The sequence below is a fragment of the Nicotiana sylvestris genome, chromosome 5, assembly GCF_000393655.2.
Source record: "Nicotiana sylvestris chromosome 5, ASM39365v2, whole genome shotgun sequence".
Classification (NCBI taxonomy): Eukaryota; Viridiplantae; Streptophyta; class Magnoliopsida; order Solanales; family Solanaceae; genus Nicotiana; species Nicotiana sylvestris.
This window is the reverse complement of record NC_091061.1, coordinates 139,930,528-139,951,164: the sequence shown is the minus strand read 5'-3', so window position 1 is coordinate 139,951,164 and position 20,637 is coordinate 139,930,528. Positions and strand designations below refer to the sequence as shown.

The 20,637-nt window shown below is 35.7% G+C and overlaps 3 protein-coding genes across 9 annotated transcripts; 2 read left to right on the top strand and 1 right to left on the bottom strand.

Annotated features, from left to right (window-relative positions):
• Positions 1 to 6,114: 6,114 nt before the first annotated feature.
• Positions 6,115 to 7,761, bottom strand: LOC138869399 (uncharacterized). The gene is made up of 4 exons (XM_070147015.1): positions 7,665 to 7,761; positions 7,225 to 7,547; positions 6,691 to 6,892; positions 6,115 to 6,311 (listed from the first exon to the last, which is right to left on the bottom strand). The coding sequence occupies exons 1-4, from the start codon at positions 7,759 to 7,761 to the stop codon at positions 6,115 to 6,117; spliced, it is 819 nt and encodes a 272-aa protein (XP_070003116.1).
• A 2,067-nt stretch (positions 7,762 to 9,828) lies between these two features.
• On the top strand, positions 9,829 to 18,772 carry LOC104228301 (uncharacterized). Of its 7 annotated transcripts, none has more exons than XM_070174652.1 (9): positions 9,868 to 10,128; positions 14,811 to 14,986; positions 15,112 to 15,540; positions 16,102 to 16,340; positions 16,437 to 16,649; positions 16,734 to 16,826; positions 16,937 to 17,038; positions 17,772 to 18,095; positions 18,537 to 18,772. In XM_070174652.1, exons 4-9 carry the CDS (start codon positions 16,296 to 16,298, stop codon positions 18,618 to 18,620), a joined length of 861 nt encoding a protein of 286 aa, XP_070030753.1. In that variant the 5' UTR covers positions 9,868 to 10,128; positions 14,811 to 14,986; positions 15,112 to 15,540; positions 16,102 to 16,295; the 3' UTR covers positions 18,621 to 18,772. The 7 variants fall into 7 exon arrangements, 4 of the variants coding, with proteins under 4 accessions (XP_009779044.1, XP_070030753.1, XP_070030754.1 ...); XM_009780744.2 differs by lacking the exons at positions 9,868 to 10,128; positions 14,811 to 14,986 and adding exons at positions 13,967 to 14,072; positions 14,155 to 14,260; XM_009780742.2 differs by lacking the exon at positions 14,811 to 14,986 and having other exon boundaries at positions 9,829 to 10,128.
• Positions 11,378 to 12,387, top strand: LOC104228303 (uncharacterized). Its single transcript, XM_009780746.1, has 2 exons — positions 11,378 to 12,152; positions 12,254 to 12,387. The coding sequence occupies exons 1-2, from the start codon at positions 11,378 to 11,380 to the stop codon at positions 12,385 to 12,387; spliced, it is 909 nt and encodes a 302-aa protein (XP_009779048.1).
• Positions 18,773 to 20,637: the final 1,865 nt, after the last annotated feature.

The following is a 20,637-nucleotide window of genomic DNA, read 5'->3' as shown; positions in this document are numbered from 1 at the left end:
TCCGCGTCCTTCCAAAATTCCACGGTTATCTCGTCTAGTCCTGTCGCTCTACCCCTGCTCATCTTACACATAACCCCCACAAACCTCAACAACCTTGATATGTTTGCAATACCCAGAATCTCGACGACTCTTGGAGTGCTCCAAGCCCCATAGCACAATGTTCCTATCCTCATCTTTTTTCAAGAGTCTATGAAAGTATATTGCCATCTTCGCTTAATATGATAAAAGAAAAAAAAATATCTTAGTGATAATGGTGATAATTTTACTTCAATCATGAGCTGAGTTGTTACTCCAAAAGTAGAAAGATTGGAAATGAAAAAAGTGAAGCTGTAGAAAAGGCAAAGTTAAAGTTAATTTGGCCTTGTGTTGGTTGAGAACTGGAAAAAGGTCATATTAAAAGTTAAAGTTAAAAAAGGTATGTGTAAGTTAAAGTTGTTTTTGACATGAAAAAAGAATCTAAGTTTTGTGATTAAAACTTGAAAAACTCGAAAAACTCCTAAATCTTCTTTTTCAAATTTCAAAATCCATATTTCTACCTTGAAGTTGAAAAATGGGTCAATTTAATAAAACAACACTTATTTGAAATAATCTTCAATTCTTTGAGCCAAAATCTATGGCCAAAGGGGCTAATATACAGTGGCGGAGGCAGGATCTCCACGAAGGGGGTTCAAAAATTTTTTTTGTATCTAGTGGGAATTGAACTCATGACCTTATGTAGATTTTGAACCCCTGACCACTAAACTACACTTTTGGATTGTGTTAAGGGGGTTCAAAACTTAATATATAGAGGTAAAAAACATATTTTGCCTTATATATACAGTATATTTTTTTGACGAAAGGGGTTCGGATAAACCCCTTGCGCCCCTAAATTCGCCCCTGCTAATATATGGAGCAACGCCATATCATATTAAGCGTATTTACTGTCTTTACTGGTATCTTGGAGACGCGCACACGCAAGAAGAAGCTATATTCTAGTCTTTGGTGGGCAATAAAATACACAAACAAAGTCGATGACAGATAGTGAATCTCAAGATAAGCTCAACTTAGTTCAAGGGACTTGTTAATGGGTTATTGCATGGAATACCGATGTGGGGGCTTGTTGTTCGTGATCACATTATGAGTTGAAAAGAAAAAGAAGCTACAGTAGGTATACAATTATTCTTAATGGTGTGATACCTTTTGTCACGGTCCGAAATTTCCACCGTCGGGACTGTGATGACGCCTAACATTTCACTTGCTAGGCAAACCAACGTTAGAACAATTTATCCATTTTTAACAATTAAATTAAGCAACGAAAAATAACAGGAATAACTAAAATATCAATGCGGAAGATAAAACTGCCAAACGTCTATTTTAATTTCCTGAACCTGGTGTCACAAGTGCATGAGCTTCTAAAGTAATACACATAAAGGTTTGAAATAAGCACAAAGGTGTCTCAATAAAGTTGTACATCTAAAACAAAAGAGGATGGGGACTCCAGGAGCTGTGGGTGCTGAATAGGCGTATCTCAAGTCTCTGCAGTAGTTTGATCAGAGCTTTCTAATAACCGCCGTTGGGACCGTCTCAAAAATCCGCACAGTGTGCAGAGTGAAGTATCAGTACAACCGATCCCATAAACTGGTAAGTGCGGAGCCTAACCTCGACGAAGTAGTGACGAGGCTAAGGCGGGTCACCTACATCATAACGTGTACGCAGTATATAATAATGACAGAAATAATGAAAAGACCGAATAGAATTTAAACAGTCATTAGAGAATGAGAACTACAACCTCGAAAATAAACCAGTATCGACCAGAGTTACCAATCTTTACTAGTTCAAACAGTATATCTGAAAAACAACGCAGCTCAGGAAATAGAAATATGTATATTGTTGCGGCGCGCAACCCGATCCCACAAGACAACACATAATCCTCCTTTATTCCATCGTATCAATAACAATATCAATAAATAATACATATTTGTTGCGGTACGCAATCCGATCCCACCATATATCAATATCATAATTTATCCTTATTTTACCATATCAATCTACCTTTATTCCTCTTGTTGTGGCTTGCAACCCGATCCCACCGAGTATACATATTCACCCTTATTCCACCATATCAATCCTCCGTTATTACACCTGCTATGGCATGCAGCCCGATCCCACCATATCAGTACCAAACACTCAATGTGTATAGACAAATCAACAATCTAAATCATAAGGCCTTTACGATAACTAAATACCAAACTGAACCAAGAAGAGGAAACCTTGTTTAATATAGAATCTACACAAATAATACTACACAGCGAGACCAAACCAACAATTTATAGTTAGAAGATACTAATGAGTCAAATTAAGCAAATAGCGGGGATTGGGAAAACTATTAAGAGAGGTAACATGGTTAACAGAAGGAGATATTGATTAACACGTAGCAATTAAACATAGAAAACATTTAGAGCATATAACAACTAAGACAGGGAGGGAAACTGTTAAGGTAAAGCAGTAAATCAGGGAAAACAAATAATTCGGCGGCGTATAAGCACTCGTCACCTCGCATATACGCCGCTTACATGTATTTCATGTAGCAAATAAGTCAAGGGTTCCTAATCCCTCTAGTCAAAGTTAGACACGACACTTACCTCGCTCCACGGGCCACTAAATGCTCAATCATCGTTTTTTCTCTAGTATCCACCTCCAAACCACTCGTATCTAGCCACAATTAACTCAATAACATCAATTATCGCTAAAGGAATCAACTACAATGCATAAATTTAGAATTCCCAAATTTTCCCCCAAAAAAGTCAAAAAAATGACCTCGGACCCACTTTGTCAAAATCCGAGGTTTGGACAAAAATTCATTTACCCATTCGCCTCTGAGCCCGGATATATAATTGATTTTGAAATCTGACGTCAATTCGAGGCCTAAATTCCCAATTTTTCAAATCCATAGTCTCTATCAAAAAACCCCAAATTCTACCATGAAAATCTTAGATTTTAGGTTGGAAATTCATGAAATGTGATGGAAAATTAAAATAAAGTGGATTAGGATCACTTACCAAAGTTTTGGGGAAGAGTTGGTCGTGAAAGGATCACCTCTAGGGTTCTAGGATTTAAAAAATTGAAGAATGAATCAAAAATTCCGTACAAAAGTCATTTTGATCAGTTGCAGGTATCACATTTGTGATTTGGCGTTCGCAAATGCGAACTTCTCTTCGCAAATGCGAAGATTTACTTGAGCGTGCTTGTTGCAAATGTGACCCAAGGTCCGCAAATGAGAACTGCCAGGATCGCAAATGCGATCAGTGCTTCGCAATAGCGAAGCTGCCCCTCCCCGCCCATTGCTCGCAAATGCAAATATTTCTTCGCAAATGCGAGGCTCGCAAATGCGAAGTCTGCAGACCTGAAGCACACCAGCTATGATTCCTAAGTTCAAAACACTCCGTAGCCTATCTGAAACTCACCCGAGCCCTCGGGGCTCCAAACCAAACATGCACACAAATCTTAAAACATCATACAGACTTGCTCGTGTGATCAAATCACCAAAATAATACTTAAAACTTTGAATTTAGTACCAAATCAAATGAAATTCTCAAGAACACTTTGAAATTCCTATTTTCACAACTGGACGTCCGAATCACGTCAAACCAACTCTGTTTCTCACCAAATTCCACGTACAAGTCTTAAATATTATAATGAACATGTACCGGGCTCCAAAACTAAAATACGAACCCGATACCAACAAGATCAAACATTAATAATTTCTTAAAAACCATTTAATTTTTATACTTTCAATTTTCATCAAAAATTCATAACTCGAGCTAGGGACCTCTGAATCCGATTCCGGGCATACGCCCAGGTCCCATATTTCGATACGGACCAATCGAGACTGTCAAAATACGATCCAGATCTGTTTACCAAAAATATTGATCGAAGTCATCTCAAATGAAGTTACGCAAAAATCTTTATTTTTATCAACTTTCAACACAATAGCTTTCCGGAAACACGTCCGGACTGCGCACGCAAATCAAAGAGGGATAAAATGGGGTTTTAAAAGCCTCAAAACACATAATTTGGTTTTAAATCATTAGATGATCTATCGGGTCATTACACCTTTTAAGGAACGTCATGCGAACATGACCCAAATCGAATGCTATATATCATACTATGTTAGGAATACTATCTTTGAGAGAACTTATTTCTTTTTGTTAATACATGTTTCAATTATTTTCTCTAAATTTAGTATAATAATCTATTTAAATATTTAATTCTTAATCTCTTTGTAAACAAAGTCGACTAAAATGAGAAGGAAAGAGTATCATAAAAGACAACTTTCTTAAAATTTCACGATCGTTCACTCATTAGTGTAAACGTTTATTTACCATATTTCTGCTTAGACACATTTCCAAAAAATGAAAGTATCTATATGAGAATGACTAGTTTATTTCCATCTCTAGCTTCCCTCGGTGACAAAAGTAGCACATCAGTGATAAGTAAAAGTTCGAAGAACAAATCCCAGTACCGGTGTAAGTTGAGATTTGCTTGTGTACTCGATAGATTTCAGACAATAATGCATCCGAAATTTAGATCTAATAGATTTTCAGACAATAATGCAAATTACCTGATACACATGTTTGTACAAAATAACCATTATTTCAACGAAATAAACGAAGTAAGACCAACCTTATAAAAGATAAAGGGAAACAGTCCGAATTTCCCTTAATTTGTACTATTCGAAAATTGATCAATTTTGTCATAGTTATATTTTTGGCCGATTATTACTTTTGTTGTTATCAAATCTTTTTGTATTTGTCCTTGTCATAGATCCAGCTCCAGAATGAAATAAGTGACCTATATTTTTCCTAATTTTTCGAGAATAAAGGTCAAAAGTCACTTAACTTCTGATTATAATTTAAAATCAAACCTTAGGTTGAAGTTTCGTCAGTGGTCAAGGACATATATAAAACTTTTTCCTAATTGCAAGAGTAATACTCGATCAAAAGTTTAACGGATGTCAAACATATTCGATCAAGTAAATTTGACCCCTTTTTTTGAAAATTGATTTCTTGACGACAATGGAAAAGTGGAGTCCATTACTCGAAATGTTATTGAGCTATGTGAAATTATGAAGTAAAGTCACTTTTCTTTCATTCGTACAAGAAAGTCACTCAACTATCCATATTACACTCTAATGATCACTCAATCAAATTTATTGATTTTTTTGTAATTAAAGAATTTTATTACCAAGTAAATAGTTACAGCTTACAAAACAACCAACTACAGACATCTTCTGCTGGACGTGAAGCCCGAGCATGCGATTTCTTCTCTACTCCTTAAACTCCTATTACAATCCTTACTTAGCTCATACTGGATACCAATTCATATTGCTTAGATAAGTATCCAGTTTTTTATAATTTTGAGCTCTTATATGTATCTCCTGAACTATCGTTTATTCACTATACTTTGTGCATTGATTTGTTTCTTCTGGAAAATAATAATGTTTCTGGCTTGCCAAATATGGTAGCCTGCTGCAGCCAAAACCATTCTATATTCTCTTCCCCGTTGCCTTCTTCTCTGCCCATTGAACTTCTTCTTTCTACTGTTTTTTCCTTCTCATGACCCCTTGCCAGGATAGCAACTTCTGCCATATCTCGTTTGAATAATCACAGTCAAAAAATAAGTGTTGCACTGTTTCATTGTTCCTGTGGCACATTGTACACAAAGTTTCATCTACTAAGCCCCATCTTGCTAGTCTTTCTTTAGTAGCTAACCTGTCTTGTATAGCTAGTCTTAGGATAAAGATCCACTTTGGCATTCCCTTGTTGTTGCATACTAAACATCTCCATGTCACCTTTTGGAATTCCCCTTGTAGTGCTTTGTACATCTTTCTGGTGGAAAAACTATCACTGTACCTCACATCATCCTCTGAGTATCCAGCCTCTTGGAATTATGCCTTGGCCTTGAATATTTTTTGAATTACCCAAGAGGCATTCTTTGGTTCAGTATCTCATATATTATTATCTTTTATATAGTATGCATGAACCCAATGCACCCACAACTTCTCTTTCTTCTTGCAAATGTTCCAGAGCAATTTACAAATAAAAGCTTTATTCCATAGTTCTATGTTTGTGAAGTTTAACCCCCTGCTATCTTAGGTGCACATAGTTTGTCCCAAGCTATCAAAGCTTTCTTTGTTGGTTCAGCACTGCCCGTCCATAAAAACCTTCTGCAGATTGCTTCACTAAATTGTATAATTTTCTTTGCCAGAATGAATACTTGTGCCCAGAAGTTCTGAATTGTTCCCAACACACTTTTGATCAGTGTTGCTCTTCCTGCATAGGATATAAACTTGGATGTCCAGCATTGAATTCTATTAAGCATTTTATCAATTAGAGGCTCACATTGAATTGTTGACAATCTTTTTGTACTCAAGGGAACACCAAGGTATTTAAAAGGTAGATCACTTTAGTGTATCCTAGTATTTCCATTATCTTTAGCTGTGTCCTGCTATCTACACCTCCAAAATATACACTGCTTTTACTTGTGTTTGCCACTAGCCCAGAAGCTGCAGAAATATTTGGAATTGCTTATGCAATGCCACAACAAACTGCACATCTCCCTTACAAAATAACAGCAGATCATCAGCAAATCCCAATTGTATTAGTCTCACTTTAGCACACCTTGGATGAAATCTGAATTCTTTGTTGTTACCTAGCTGCTTCATTAACCTACATAGGTACTCCATAGCAATTACAAATAGCAATGGTGAAAGGGGATCTCCCTGTCTTAATCCTTTTTTTGCTTCAAATGGCTTGATTGGCTTCCCATTGACAATGATTGAATATGAGACAATACTGATGCAAACCATTACCCATCTTACATATTTTTCTGGAAGTCCCAATAACCTCATCACCTGTTCAACAATACCCATTCCACAGAATCATAAGGCTTTTGCATATTAATCTTTAACATACACCTAGGTGATATATTCTTTCTCCTATAACCTTTGACCAGTGCATGACTCATTATAACAGTATTTGTGATTAATCTTCCTGGCACAAAAGTTGTTTGACCATTGTCAATCAAATCTGGCATGACTTCCTACAGTCTAGATGTTAGTATCTTGGAGATAATCTTATATAACACTGTACAACATGAGATAGGTCTGAATTCTTTAATATTACTGGGGTTCTTCACTTTTGGTATTAGGGTAATAGTTGTACAGTTGATTGGTTTGCACATTACAGATTCCTCAAAAAACTCCATCACAACTTGAATCACCTCTTTCCCTATGATATGCCATGCTTTCTTATAGAAGAATGCATTGTATCCATCACATCCTGGTGCTTTATTGTCATCAATACCCTGTAATGCTTGCTTGATTTCATCTTTATTTACTGCTCTTATTAGCTTCATTTGTTGTTGTCTACTTAGATTGTAGCCTTGATGCATCACTTCTGTATTAACTGCTGGTATTTGAGTTGTTGCTGTTCCAAGTAGCTGCTTGTAGAACTTCAGTATTTCTGCTTCCACATCATTAGCATTCAAGAGTAGTTGCCCTGCACTATCTGTCAATCTTCCAATGTGATTAGTTGCTTGTCTATTCTTAACGCATGCATGAAAATATGTTGTATTTGAATCTCCTAGGTTTAGCCATTTAATCCTTTATTTCTGCTTCATTATACTTTCCTCAATTTCAAGCCATTTAACCAACTCCATCTTTGCCTCTTTTTCTTGAGCTACACTTTCAGTGCTATTCTCCAGGTCCAACCATTTCTTCATGAATCCCTTCCAACTTTGCTCTTGCTACTAGAATTTTTTGTCCAGTACTGTTAAAATCTTGATTATTCATTTGCTTCAGCTCGGTCTTTAGTATCTTGAGTTTCATCCACACCTTGTTCATTGTTGTTCCACCACCCCTTTTTGTCCAACATTTGTACACAGTATCCTCAAACTCTTTGTGTTGAGTCAAGCTTTTCTATTCTGCTGGTCAGTATCAATTGATATGCTCAAGGGGCAATGATCAGAAAATCCAGGTTGCAACACCCTCCCCTCCATCACAGGCCATTTCTGGATCCATGCAGCATTGACAAGTATTCTGTCTATCTTACTATGGACATGATTGTTTGTCTAAGTGTACTTCCTTCACTATTCTCAATTCAGTTAGTCCAACCTTCCAAATGAACTCTTTGAAATCTTACTTCAAATTCCTATACTGGTGTCCCTTGTATCCTATCTTCACTAGATAAAATAGTATTATAGTCCCCTATTAACACACAAGGTCCATTAATACCATCTATGGTTTTTCCCATATATTCCCATAATAATTTTCTATCTTGAACAGTATGCATACCATAAATGACCCCAAAGTTAAACTTGTTGCCATTCTGGAATTTTGTTACCTGCCCTATTATGTATTGCTTGTGTATATCATAACTTTCAAATTCCACCCTTTTCTGGTCCCTAACAACCCATATTTTTCCACCTGGAGCTACCGTATAGTTTGCTATCCATCTCCAACTACTAAACACTTTCTTTATAACAGATTTTGCCTTTACTTCCTTAACTCTATTCTCTAACACAACCATTAACACCACCTTATTTTTCTCTAATAATTTTTTTTAGTTCTTTTTGCTTGTACCCCTTATTCAATCCTCTAACATTCCAAGATATGATGTTCATTGTTTTATGGATCTTGGTTTTATAGTACCACCTCTGCCTCTATCTCTAGGCAGCTCTCTACCTTGGTCTTAATTCTCTTTCATTTGGACTATCTTTTGTGCAGTATCCACCAAAGCTTTGAAAGCATTACCTATATTAACTCCATTCTCATTTCTCCTTCCCACATTCTTCTTTGATGCAGACTTCCCTCTTGCCAGTTGCCATTGCTCTTCACTTGGCTTGTTGTTTTGGGCCTCTTCTTTATCCTCTTCCACTTGTTCTAGAAATCTTTCACTTGTATCTATTTTATCAATCTTTGGATCAAGTTTCCTCACAACTTTCCATACCTGTTTCTGGTTCTATGCTCTATAGTTTTGTTGTCCCCCCCTCTTGTTTCTGCATTTGCTGGTTATGATATGAGTGGCCAATTTGATAGCATATTTGGCAATATTGAGGCCTCCATTCATATTGTACCAGCTGCTCAATCACCTTACCTGTAGGATCAATCAATTTAATTGTCCCTAGTAAATTCCTTGTTATGTCCATTTCAACTAGAATCCAAGCATATGAGGTCCTATCAATCACAGTTGTGTATGCATCAACATGAAGAGGTTTCCCCAATCCACTTCCAATTTTACTAAGGGCTAGGTTACTCCAATAACTCAGTGGAAGTTCTGGGAATTTAACCCATAGAGGAATAGTTTTCAGCACCTCTTCACTAAAATCAAATCCCTCAGTCCATGCTTTAATATTACTGGTCTACTATTCATAGTATAAGGCCCATTCATCAATACCACATCCCTTTCTTCTAGATTATGCATCAAAATTATAAAGTATCCATCATTGTGAAATAGTACCTTAGGCTTCCTGATTTTTCCCCATTGACCAACAACAAATTATTCAATAGCTTCTATAGTTGGAGTATTTTCAATTACATACATAATTATTGCTCGATTCCATTTATGCTTCTCCTCAACTTATGTCTTCTTTCAGAATTTGTATTACTACTTCACCCTCTTGCATCACCGGTGGTATATATGTTAAATCCACCCCTTTTGCAATAAGTTTGTTTTCATCACTACAAAAAAAGGGTAAATTGCGGAGGTTTATTTGCGGAGGGTACAAGAAACCTCCGCAATTTACATAAATTTGCGGCAATATATTAGCCCCCACAAAATTATACAATTTATGGGAGTCTAAAACCATTCGCAACCCTAAAATAATAGCGGGTAATTTATTTCAGACTCCCTCCAATCTTTTTCACCTAGAAACTTCCGCCCCTCCAACAACAAAATACACTGTCTTCTTCTTCTTTGAACTTCTCTTTTCCTCACAGAGAAAGAAATCTTGTGTCCTTGTCCTACGCTACATTTGGAAACTGTCTTCTCAATTTTCTCCTTATTGAGTGTGAGGCAAAATACACCCGTTCATTATTTCTTCTTTGATTGAGTCCACTACAAATCTTTGCCAATAATCTCCTTCTTCCAGGTTTGATTTTTCTCTTTTCTCCTTATTTCCCCTCATGGGTTTTCTGTTAATTTTGAATTTTTGTGTGTATTTTGGTCGATCTGTATGATTAAATGGTGTTTGATATTGAAATTTTGTGTGTATTAAATGGTTGATCTGTATGAATTTTTGTGGGTATTTAGTTTGTTTACTTTTTTCTAGTGTCTCCCGTTTCCATGTGTTGTCCATATTTTTTGTAGAATAGGTAAATGAATAGTTGCTTCGAACTACTAATAGGTTGTAGAGTATTATTATTTAGTACTCTAGTTATGATCTTTATGGGGGTGAAGTTAAAAGATAAAATTGAAGGAGAAGCCTATGCCCCAAAATATGAGAATTCTGGAAAAACTTACAGGAAAGGAAAACGTCATACAAGTTTGAGACATGTTGGCAGGGTTTAGCCACTATAGTTTGATGAAGGTGAGACATGGGAAAGCTGGAAATATAATTTTACATATCACAAATATGTAAAGAGAGCTGACAAGGAAAAATAAGTGTCAAAACTAACAAAGCTACAGTATGTGTCAACTAAGGCACTAGGACTGATATGATCAAAATAGAAAGTATATCAAATAAATTGGAGCTGAAAGTAGAATCATATTGGAAATGACCCAAACAAAAGGCAGAGCAATTTGAGATAGATGCAGTATATTTTGATAAAGGAGATAGATGCAGTATTTTACCCACATTCACATTAATAGACATGTTTTGAGGCATGCAACACTTATACTTCTGTTTGAAAAATGCTTTCCCATAATTTCAAATGTTAAAAGTATGCCAGACAAAAAAAGTCAGAAAATTTAGGAATTCACACCTCATAATCCTAATTTGTCAATTTAACAAACACTAATAACATAACTTTGTAAAAGCAACTAGTAATGTGGGTCAGATATTATATAGTATGAGTTGTCATTATAGCCACCCACTGGAAACCAGCATTTCTGGTTCATTACTTGAGATATTATATAGTAAATTCTGAGAAATTTACTGTTTAGGAAGGGAAAGTCGTTGAATCTACTTATTATTGTTGGGAGATATGACTATGACTATGCAAATGCATTCTTTCTTAGAGGATTTTCAAGTTTGGTAGTGTTTATGATTATAGTTGGCTTTTGTTGTATGTATTTATTGCTTCATAGTTAATATTTTGTATTCTAATAATAGAGAACTGATATTTTCTCTTTATATTTTGAAAGGTTCATCAGCGGCACTTGAAAGTTAATACTTTTCTATGGATAAATCTTGGATTAGAAAGCCAAGGAACACCAAAAAATATTTATTTGGTTTAAATCAGTTTTTAGATTTTGCATTTGCTAATGCTGTTGTTGGAGATAGAATAAAGTGTCCTTGTCCTAAATGTGGATTCGCAAAGTGGCAAACTAGAGAGGTAGCGCTCGAACATTTGATTTGCAAACCATTCCCTCAAAATTATGTCACTTGGACTATTCATGGTGAAAGAAATATACTGCCTAATTCTATAAATAATGTGGTTATACAAGATACATTACCTCCTAAAAATCCAGTAGAATTATTGATTAATGAAGCATTTGGGGGCCTAAGGCACGATGGGGTTGATGTAGGTCCGTCACAAGTAGCGGGTGGTGAAGAAAGGTTAAATGATGAGCCTGCTTCAAATGATAAAGACTTTTTCGAGTTTCTTAGAGATGGAAGTCAAGAATTGTTTGAAGGGTCCAAGTACTCAAAACTAGAATTTTTATTAAAATTGTATCACATAAAATGTTTGTCTGGGCTAAGTGACAAGGGAATGGCCATGATACTAGATTTGTTGAGGGATGCATTTACATTTGCACGGATCCCTCATTCTTTTTATGAGGCCAAGAAAACTATCAGCAAGCTTTGTCTTGATTATATCAAGATAGATGCTTGTCCAAATGATTGTATGTTATTTTGGGGGAATGATGCTAATGAGGAAACATGTAAGTATTGTCACACTTCTAGGTGGAAGCCTAATAAGAAAAGAAATGAAGATCTTGTGTCTACTACAGGTAATAAGAAAACAAGAAGAAAACTAAGAAGCCTGCAAATATTTTGCGTTACTTTCCATTAAAACTAAGGTTGCAGAGATTGTTCATGTGCTCTAAAATAGCAAAATATATGAGATGGCATGCTGAGGATAGTAACGAAGATGGAATCATGAGGCATCCTAGAGATGGTGAGGCATGGAAGAGGTTTACAACTTTTCCTGAATTTGCCATTGATCCCGTGTTCGGCTTGGCCTAGCTAGTGATGGCTTCAATCCTTTTGGAACGATGAGTACTAATTATAGCATTTGGCCAGTCATTTTAGTTCCATACAACCTTCCTCCTTGGTTGTGTATGAAACCATCCAATTTTATTCTCTCAATGATCATTCCTGGTCCACGTACGACGAGAAATAACATAGATGTTTACCTACAACCCCTTATTAAGGAGTTGAATGAGTTGTGGAGTGAATGTGTCGAAACTTTTGATTCATCAAAGAAAGAGATGTTTAGATTGCGAGCTACTCTTATGTGTACAATTAGTGACTTTCCTGGACTTGATATCTTATCTGGTTGGAACTCACATACTGGTTTAGCATGTCCCACTTGTAATTTTGATGCAGAACCTTGTCGACTTCGCCAAAGTAGAAAGTGGTGCTTTATTGGTCATCGTAGATTTTTAGCAAGAAATCATAAATTTAGACTGATGAGGCATCACTTTGATGGAAATGTGGAGGAAAGAAACCCACCGAGAAAGTTATCCGGATCTGATATTTTGCAACAAGTGAAAGATATTGATGTTACATTTGGAAAACCGACTGAGTTGAATGAGAGAAGAAAAAGATCTAGACAAAGAAATATTGGGCAAGGTGCAACACAACAATGGAGGAAAAAAAGCATATTCTTTAATCTTCCATATTGGGAGTTCAACTCGTTGCGCCACAATTTAGACGTCATGCACATCGAAAAGAATGTGTTTGACAATATTATATATTCTTTGCTTAATGATAAAGACAAGTCAAAAGATAATATTAAGGCGCGAAAAGATTTGCAAGATATGGGTATAAGGCGTGATCTTTGGCCCGACGAGAATGATGAGTGTAGGCTTGCTGTATTTACCATTCCAAAGGAAAAGAAAGTGGCTTTCCTCATAACTTTAAAGAATATTTCAGTGCCGGATAGTTACTCGAGTAATATTTCTGATTGCATTGATCCGGACCAAAGGAGAATCTTTGGATTAAAGAGTCATGATTGTCACATTATTATGGAGCAATTGCTACCAATAGCAATTCGCAATGTGCTGCCAAAGGAGGTTGTTGCAGTCTTAGTAGAGCTTTCCTTTTTTTTCAGAGAACTTGTCTTAAAAGTTTGAGTTTGGCAGATCTAGAAAAGTTACAAGATCGAATTGTGCTCACACTTTGCAACTTGGATATATTATTCCCACCATCATTTTTTACTGTAATGGTCCATTTAACTGTCCATCAAGTAGATGAAGCAATACAAGGTGGTCCGGTACATTATAGGTGGATGTATTTTGTTGAAAGGTAAAATATTTCTTATCTGAAATTTTGATGTATGTAATATTAATTCAAGTTAAGTGCTTATTCTAAACTTGTTTCATTTTTTGTTTTAGATTGTTAGGTCATTTTAAGTCCCTAGTAGGGAATAAGGCACAACCAGAAGGTTCCATAGCTGAAGGTTACATTGTTGAAGAAGCTCTAACTTTTTGTTCTCGTTACTTTGAGGGGATTGAGTCAAGGCTGAATAGGCCTAGACGTGTGAATGATGAACCAAATCTTAATGAGGCTTCTGAAATATCATCTATCTTCCCTCCACAAGGTAAACCAGTTGGAGGCTCCTCAACGTTCCCATTAACTTCATTAGTGAAGACGCAAGCTCATCGATATGTGTTATTTAATTGTGCGGCAGTGAAGCCATTTATTGAGTAAGTAAATAAAATTGATATGAATATTGGCAAAAGTTTAGAGTTAAAATAATTAAAATTGATATAGTTAGCTCATTTGAAGTGAGTTTAGGGATTACATAAGAAAGAACACAAGAGGACGGAAACCTTCAGCATCAGATTTGGAGAGGAGGGTTAATAAGGAGTTTCCTGATTGGTTCCCAAAACGGGTGAGTGAATGGTATAATAATTTTTGCTTCACATAGCTTTTCTCGTTGGATTTAATATGCTTGATTAAAATAAGTTTGTTATTATTAGATTATGAACCCAGAAATTGTAGACACCATCTCTACTGAACTGAAGTTCCTAGCACGAGGTCCAGCGCCAGATGCTAGAAGGTTCACTGCTTATAACATCAATGGATTCAAATTTCGAGTTTTGTCTAGAGATAAGGATTAAAAACTCAAAATAGTGGAGTTTTTCTTACTTCTGACACCTCTTGTGTTGCATCTAGTGCTGATAGAAGTGCAAGGCACGCAGACTTGCCATACTATGGGAAGTTAGAAGATATTATTGAGCTTAATTATTATCGATTCACAGTTGTGCTCTTCAAATGCCAGTGGGCAGACACTACTCGAGATAGAGGGTTCAAAAGAGATGCTTGGAATTTTAATTGTGTCAATTTTTCTAGATTGATTCATATTGGTGATCGTGAGGATGATGATCCTTACATTGAAGCATCTCAAGCAAATATGGTTTATTATGTTGATGATGAAACAGATAAAGAATGGAGTGTGGCTGTACATCTAAAGCCGAGAGATTTATTTGATATGGGAGAGGTTGATGAAAATGAAATATGTGAGAATCAACCATACCAGCAACAAGAACTTGAACAATTTTTTAATGATGCTTATGAGAATATCCAAATTGCAATAGATGAGCATATGTCTGAATAGGCATGTCAATTTTCCTGTATCCTTGTATGTTTATTTTTTTTCTTCTATATATATGTACTTTATTTTGTATTTTGTTTTTTTATTTTTTATATTCTATTACTTATTATTTATTTTATTGATTGCAGATATGCCGAAGACCAAACGTTTCCAGAATTTACAAAAGTCAGTTCAATCAGCATCTTCTTCACAATCTACTGATGCGGCACCAGATATGATATCACTATTTCAGGCCACAACACAGCCAAGGCAGCAAGCTCTTTCATTTCAAGCCATGGGGCAGACAACTCCTTGCATTCATCCGACTCCTTTATTTCAGGCGACATCACTACCAGCTCCTTCATTTCAAGCCACAAGACAGCAAACCGCTTCATTTCAGGTCACAACACTGCCAACTCCTTCATTTCAGGCCATGGGACAGACAACTCCTTCATTCTAGGCCACGGGACAAACAACTCCTTCATTTCAACGTCCAATTAATTCCACACCAGCACAAGCAACATCCAATAAGCATGCTAAACGTGAGTCTTCACATCATTGGACTGTCGATGAAATAGGTAATATTTATCCTTTCGTTGATGTATAGGACTTTAGAGTCTAATTGTGGGAATTTGTCTAATTATTGCTCTTGGCATGTCTGTTGAATTTTGTTTGATATTTCTGGTGATTTATACTTCTATTAAGTAACAAGAGTCCGTTTTCCTTCTGATAAGGCAGCATATGCCTTCTATGAGCTAAGCAACACAACATTGTGTGGCTGTTGAGAGCTTCTTGGACGCAACATGTTTTATATGGTTGTACTGATTTCCTGATTGCAGACTATGAAATCTTTGTTGCCATGGACTATTGTACATCTGTTGCTGCTTCACATATCTTCTCCTATGTGTGGTTGTTACTATTTGCTAGATTCAAGATAGGACTAGGTTACTTTAAAAATTGTTGTATCTTTTGTGGATTGATGTTAGTTTCTTACTATCTGCTCCTATGTATGTATTGTTACTATCTGCTCCTATGTGTGTTTCACAGTAATAGTATCTTTCAATATAATGAATTATTCAAACCTCTCTATACCATATCTCTTACCTTCACTTTCTTGCTTTTATTTTTATTTATTAAAGATTCACATGGAGATACTAAAAGGCTCAAATTGAAGACTAGAGAAGCATTAAGTTTACCTCAGGGAGAACGTGTTGTGGTGGAGTTTGATTGCTTGGATCCGATTGGCGAAGCACAAGGCCTTCTTGCAGGCGTATGTGGCCTTTTAGCAACTGACTGTACCATATTTCCAATTAGCTTTGATAAATGGTCGGATATGCCTAAGTCATACTTTAACGACTGCTTTAATAAAATTATAAAGGTATAAGCTCTATATCTTTATAACTATATCTCTATTTTGTATTTTACTTTTATATTTGTATATAAAAGATAAACTAACCAAAATTTATTTTTGAAGTCTCATTTCTGTTTTATGAACATTGAGGAAGTTGCACGAGAATATGTTTATCGCTCTATTGCAAAGAAGTGGGCTACAAGTAGGCAGAAGTTGTGGGATGAGTTTAAAGACCCACTTAAAACCAAAGATGAGATCATGGATAATTTTCCGGTGGGTATTACTCGGGATCAATGGACTTTCTTTGTGAACTACCGTTCTAAAGAAGAAACTCAGGTATTTTTCTGAAACGTCACATTGAAATGCATAAAAATATGATTATTCATTTATATAATTGACTGAAATATATCTTATTGTTAGAACATGTGTAAAAGAAATGCTGAAAATCGGAAGAAACAAACAGTTCCACACACCGGTGGCTCCAAACCTAATTCTAGAAGAAGGGCTGAAATGGTGAAAGACGTCACATTATTTACCTTACTTTACTATTTAAATTTTAGATATTGTATCTATTTCTTTTTCTTAATTAAATTATTCTGAATTAGTTTTGTTTTCATACATAGATGGCTGAGACAGGGAGAAAGCCTGGACGAGCACAACTTTATCTTGTTACACATACGAAAAAAGATGGATCATATGTAAATGAGGAGGCAAAAGAAATATGTGTAAGTTACATTCATGATTGTTACAAATGATTTCCATGGAGTGATTTATATTCTGAATATCTCTACAAGTTTTGGCACATCTATTACACTTTTCCTTATCTTTATTCCACTTCCACTGATAAGCTAAAGTTGGGGAAATGTAGTAAAAAAAGAGTTGGACGAATGTCGAAACTTCAAAGAAGCCTTGTCTCTACTATTTTGTTTTTTTCTTGTAAAATTTTTGTTGAAACCTTGTATATTATTATGGCACGTTATTTATAATATGTATGCCTCTAGGCGATACTTGCACAAGTTATTAGATATTTCAGTTTTTGAATAGCATAACTGAATGTTGCAAGAGCATTAATGAATGTTGTGCCACTCCACGATTTGATAATCATGACACTTTATTTATTCTTAAGAATGCAGCCATGATTAACCATTGTCTCAAGTCCCATCTAGTGTAGATAAGTCAATTTTGGTTTACCTCAGTCTTTTTGGCTCTTAAGACATTGCTGTTCTTTTGTGTTTGCCTTTTTTTTTTGCCTTAAAAGATTTATGTGACTTAAAACTTGTTATTGGATAAGTTGTCTTGAATCTATTTACATTGAGTTGGTCACCCCATCCATGAGTTTTTGGCACTGCACATCTATTTTTCCTCCAGTTGGTTCAGTACATGTGTTGGTTTGGATTAATGTTTACAGGCAATTGCTAATTCTAGTTAATAGATTTTTGTGATGTGTATTGTGTTTAGGAAAAAATTGAGCTAGCAGTAAGTGAAAGTACAGTGGATGAGTCTGAAATTTCTCCAAATGATGTTGTTGGTAAGAAGCTAGGCAAAGAGCATCCTGGAAGGGTGAGATGTTTGGGATTAGGAGCTACTCCAAGTAATACTTTCAGAGAGACAAATCTTCGTCCTGGTAATATTAGAATTGTGAGTAATAATGTCGGATGTTCTTCTTCTGGATGCCAAGAGAAGTACAATCAATTGATGAATACTCTCAAAGCATACATGATAATGAAGGAAGGGTCAATACCAGAACAATTTGTTGGGATCTTTGCTTCTACTCCTACAACGGTAAATGCTAAGTTCTTTTATTTTTGGTGTATTGTGCAATTTTATCTATCACATCTATTATTAAAAGTAGTTTATTTTTGTTTTTAGTTAGTAGTGAGCAGGCCTTTATTTTTCTGTTCCTATTAAATTGTGAAATGTGGGTGTTTTCTTGGAATAATATATTCTGAAAGTGCAGAAACACAATTAACATATTTAGTTGAAACATGATGAATAACTACTTCATATTGCTCCTTAATACTGGCTAAAACTATAAGTGGACTTGGCTTTTTAATATCAATACAAGAGAAAATTCTTGTTCAATTCGTTTGCCCATTAATCTTGTCATTCCAACGTTAGATTCAGTTTGCTGCAATTTTAGTCCTTATTATGGATTTGTCAAGATACTCCTTTGACTTTAGTTCTGCACCCTCATTTTCACACATTATTTACTTTTTGCTGCAGCCGAGAGATGCAGCTAGTGGACCCGTTTCACCGACGGATGCAAGAAGATCTTCTGGCGCTAGTAATCCCTGTGACATCCATTGAGATTCATTTTAATTGAAGTGGATGTATTATGACAGTGTAATAGCTGACTAATATAGATGATTAACTATGTTCTAGTTTAGCTTAATGACATATGATACTACTATGACAGTATTTTTCACGGTTAATGAAATGTTGATGTTTCTTAATTTTAATATTTTGGTTTAAGCATAAATATCTCAATTGATATTAGGGAAAAAGTATGACGTATTGATGATAAAAAATCAATTCTATAATATATTTAAATATAGATGAGGTTAAACCCCCAAAAGAAATTGGATAGATTCTGATGGTGTATAGATACGAAATTGCGGGGGTTTACAACCCCTACACTAAAAAAAATTTTAAATTTTAAAAACAAAATTTTGTTTTCGCGCATGAAATTGCGGAGGTTAAAATTGCAATTTGCGGAGGTTAGAAACCTCCGCTATTTGTTGTCATGGCGGTTCGTCAAGCCCCCGCATTTAACTGCCGCAAATTAATAGTGGCGATGCTTACTACGGGGTGTGCTCAACCGCCGTGACGGCAAATAGCGGAGGTTCTTAACCTCCGCAAACTGCAATTTTAACCTCCGCAATTTACCCATTTTTTTGTAGTGCATGAAGTAATCCTGCCCATGACCTTCCAATATTGTTTCTTTTCATCTATTTGTGCTTCTCTTCCTCAACTCGTACTGGTACTGTTCTATTGCTTTGCTCCATTAAAGGATTGGTAGTTACTGTTACATTGGAATTTGCTTTGCTCGTGCTCGCTCCACCAATGATGACCGGCGATGTGTTCAATTTAGGTATCCCTTGATTGAATGGACTCACTGGGCCAGCTGATTTTACTCGATTGCAGCTCAGGTCTGGCCAATTCAACTCACTATCACTGTCTAGATCTTCCTCATCCTCCTGCATTTTTCCTTTTGCATGTTGTTTTCCTTGGTCCCTTGTAATAATTTCTTTGATTCCGCGTTCAATGACTGGCGTTTTGCTTTGGTTCTTCCTAGGCCTCCCTCTTCCTCCCAGTTCCGGCGACTGGCACAGGTTATTACATCTAACGTGCGCCTGAGAGAGAGAGAGAGAGAGAAGTTTTAATCGTGGTTACTATTTATTGATTTTTCCAATGAAAAATGCTGACTTGGCAGTCCAAATAGACGTTTGGACCATAGAGAATAATTGACACCCGAACAAAGTATATAAACTCACCCATACAACCGATCCGAACTGTTTATAAAGATAAAAATCCACCAAAACGTCTTACAACGATCTTTCGTATAAACGTGTCGGATCGAGACGGATTAGGTGTATGAGTGAATTTTGTTATTTTGTTTTGGTATTAATTAATTTATGTAGTCCAAAAGTATATGTGGACTGCCAAGTCAGCATTTTCTACCGAAAAAGTCAATAGATCTAGTTGAGTAATCATCAAAGTGCAATTAGAATAATTGAATGACTTTCTTGTTACAAATGAGAGAAAAGTAACTTTATTCAATAATTTCACATAGTTCAGTCCGAGCAAGAAAAGAGAGTCTGATATGAACCTCATGTATACTGTTAATTTTCTACCCCAGCAGCTAGTTTCTTTCGTGATGAAGTAAGAATTCAAAGGATGGAGTTTGCTTAATTTCCCATTTTGGTGTGTCTTTATCACCAGCTTTTTTGACATTTTTCCAAGTACTGTAATGGACAAAATCCAACAGGAGAGTAACATGTACACTGGCGGTAGTGAACTGTTATTCTGTTATTATGTTGGATTGACTGCAGGTTTTTCGAGTTACGAGCCCTCCCATAACCAAATATTTCATCTGGTTTGTTTATTTTAGTTTCTTTCCAACCAAGTCGTACTTCATGACTCTGAACTGTTGACAATAGAAAAGGAAGAATTTCTTTGTTGTACTCCCTCCCTTTCAAATAAGATAAAATATTTTTTTTAGTCTGTTTCAAAATAAATATATTATATATTTTTAAATTTGAAAATAATTTAACTTTAAACTCTTTATTTTACTTTAAATGAGAAGCTTTTATAATCACAAAAA

What these genes read in the sequence shown, in the direction of transcription:
- LOC138869399 (XM_070147015.1), bottom strand. Translation starts at nt 7,761, where the DNA reads ATGAAGAAATGGTTGGACCTGGAGAATAGCACTGAAAGTGTAGCTCAA. An exon ending in ATGGCTTGAAATTGAGGAAA is followed by an intron (nt 7,548 to 7,664) that starts GTATAATGAAGC and finishes GAAGATTGACAG; the next exon opens with ATAGTGCAGGGCAACTACTC. An exon ending in TGGAGTTTTTTGAGGAATCT is followed by an intron (nt 6,893 to 7,224) that starts GTAATGTGCAAA and finishes ATTGTTGAACAG; the next exon opens with GTGATGAGGTTATTGGGACT.
- LOC104228303 (XM_009780746.1), top strand. Translation starts at nt 11,378, where the DNA reads ATGGATAAATCTTGGATTAGAAAGCCAAGGAACACCAAAAAATATTTA. An exon ending in AGATCTTGTGTCTACTACAG is followed by an intron (nt 12,153 to 12,253) that starts GTAATAAGAAAA and finishes GCTCTAAAATAG; the next exon opens with CAAAATATATGAGATGGCAT.
- LOC104228301 (XM_009780742.2), top strand. Translation starts at nt 16,296, where the DNA reads ATGCCTAAGTCATACTTTAACGACTGCTTTAATAAAATTATAAAG. An exon ending in GTTCTAAAGAAGAAACTCAG is followed by an intron (nt 16,650 to 16,733) that starts GTATTTTTCTGA and finishes TCTTATTGTTAG; the next exon opens with AACATGTGTAAAAGAAATGC. An exon ending in TTGCTTCTACTCCTACAACG is followed by an intron (nt 18,096 to 18,536) that starts GTAAATGCTAAG and finishes TTTTTGCTGCAG; the next exon opens with CCGAGAGATGCAGCTAGTGG.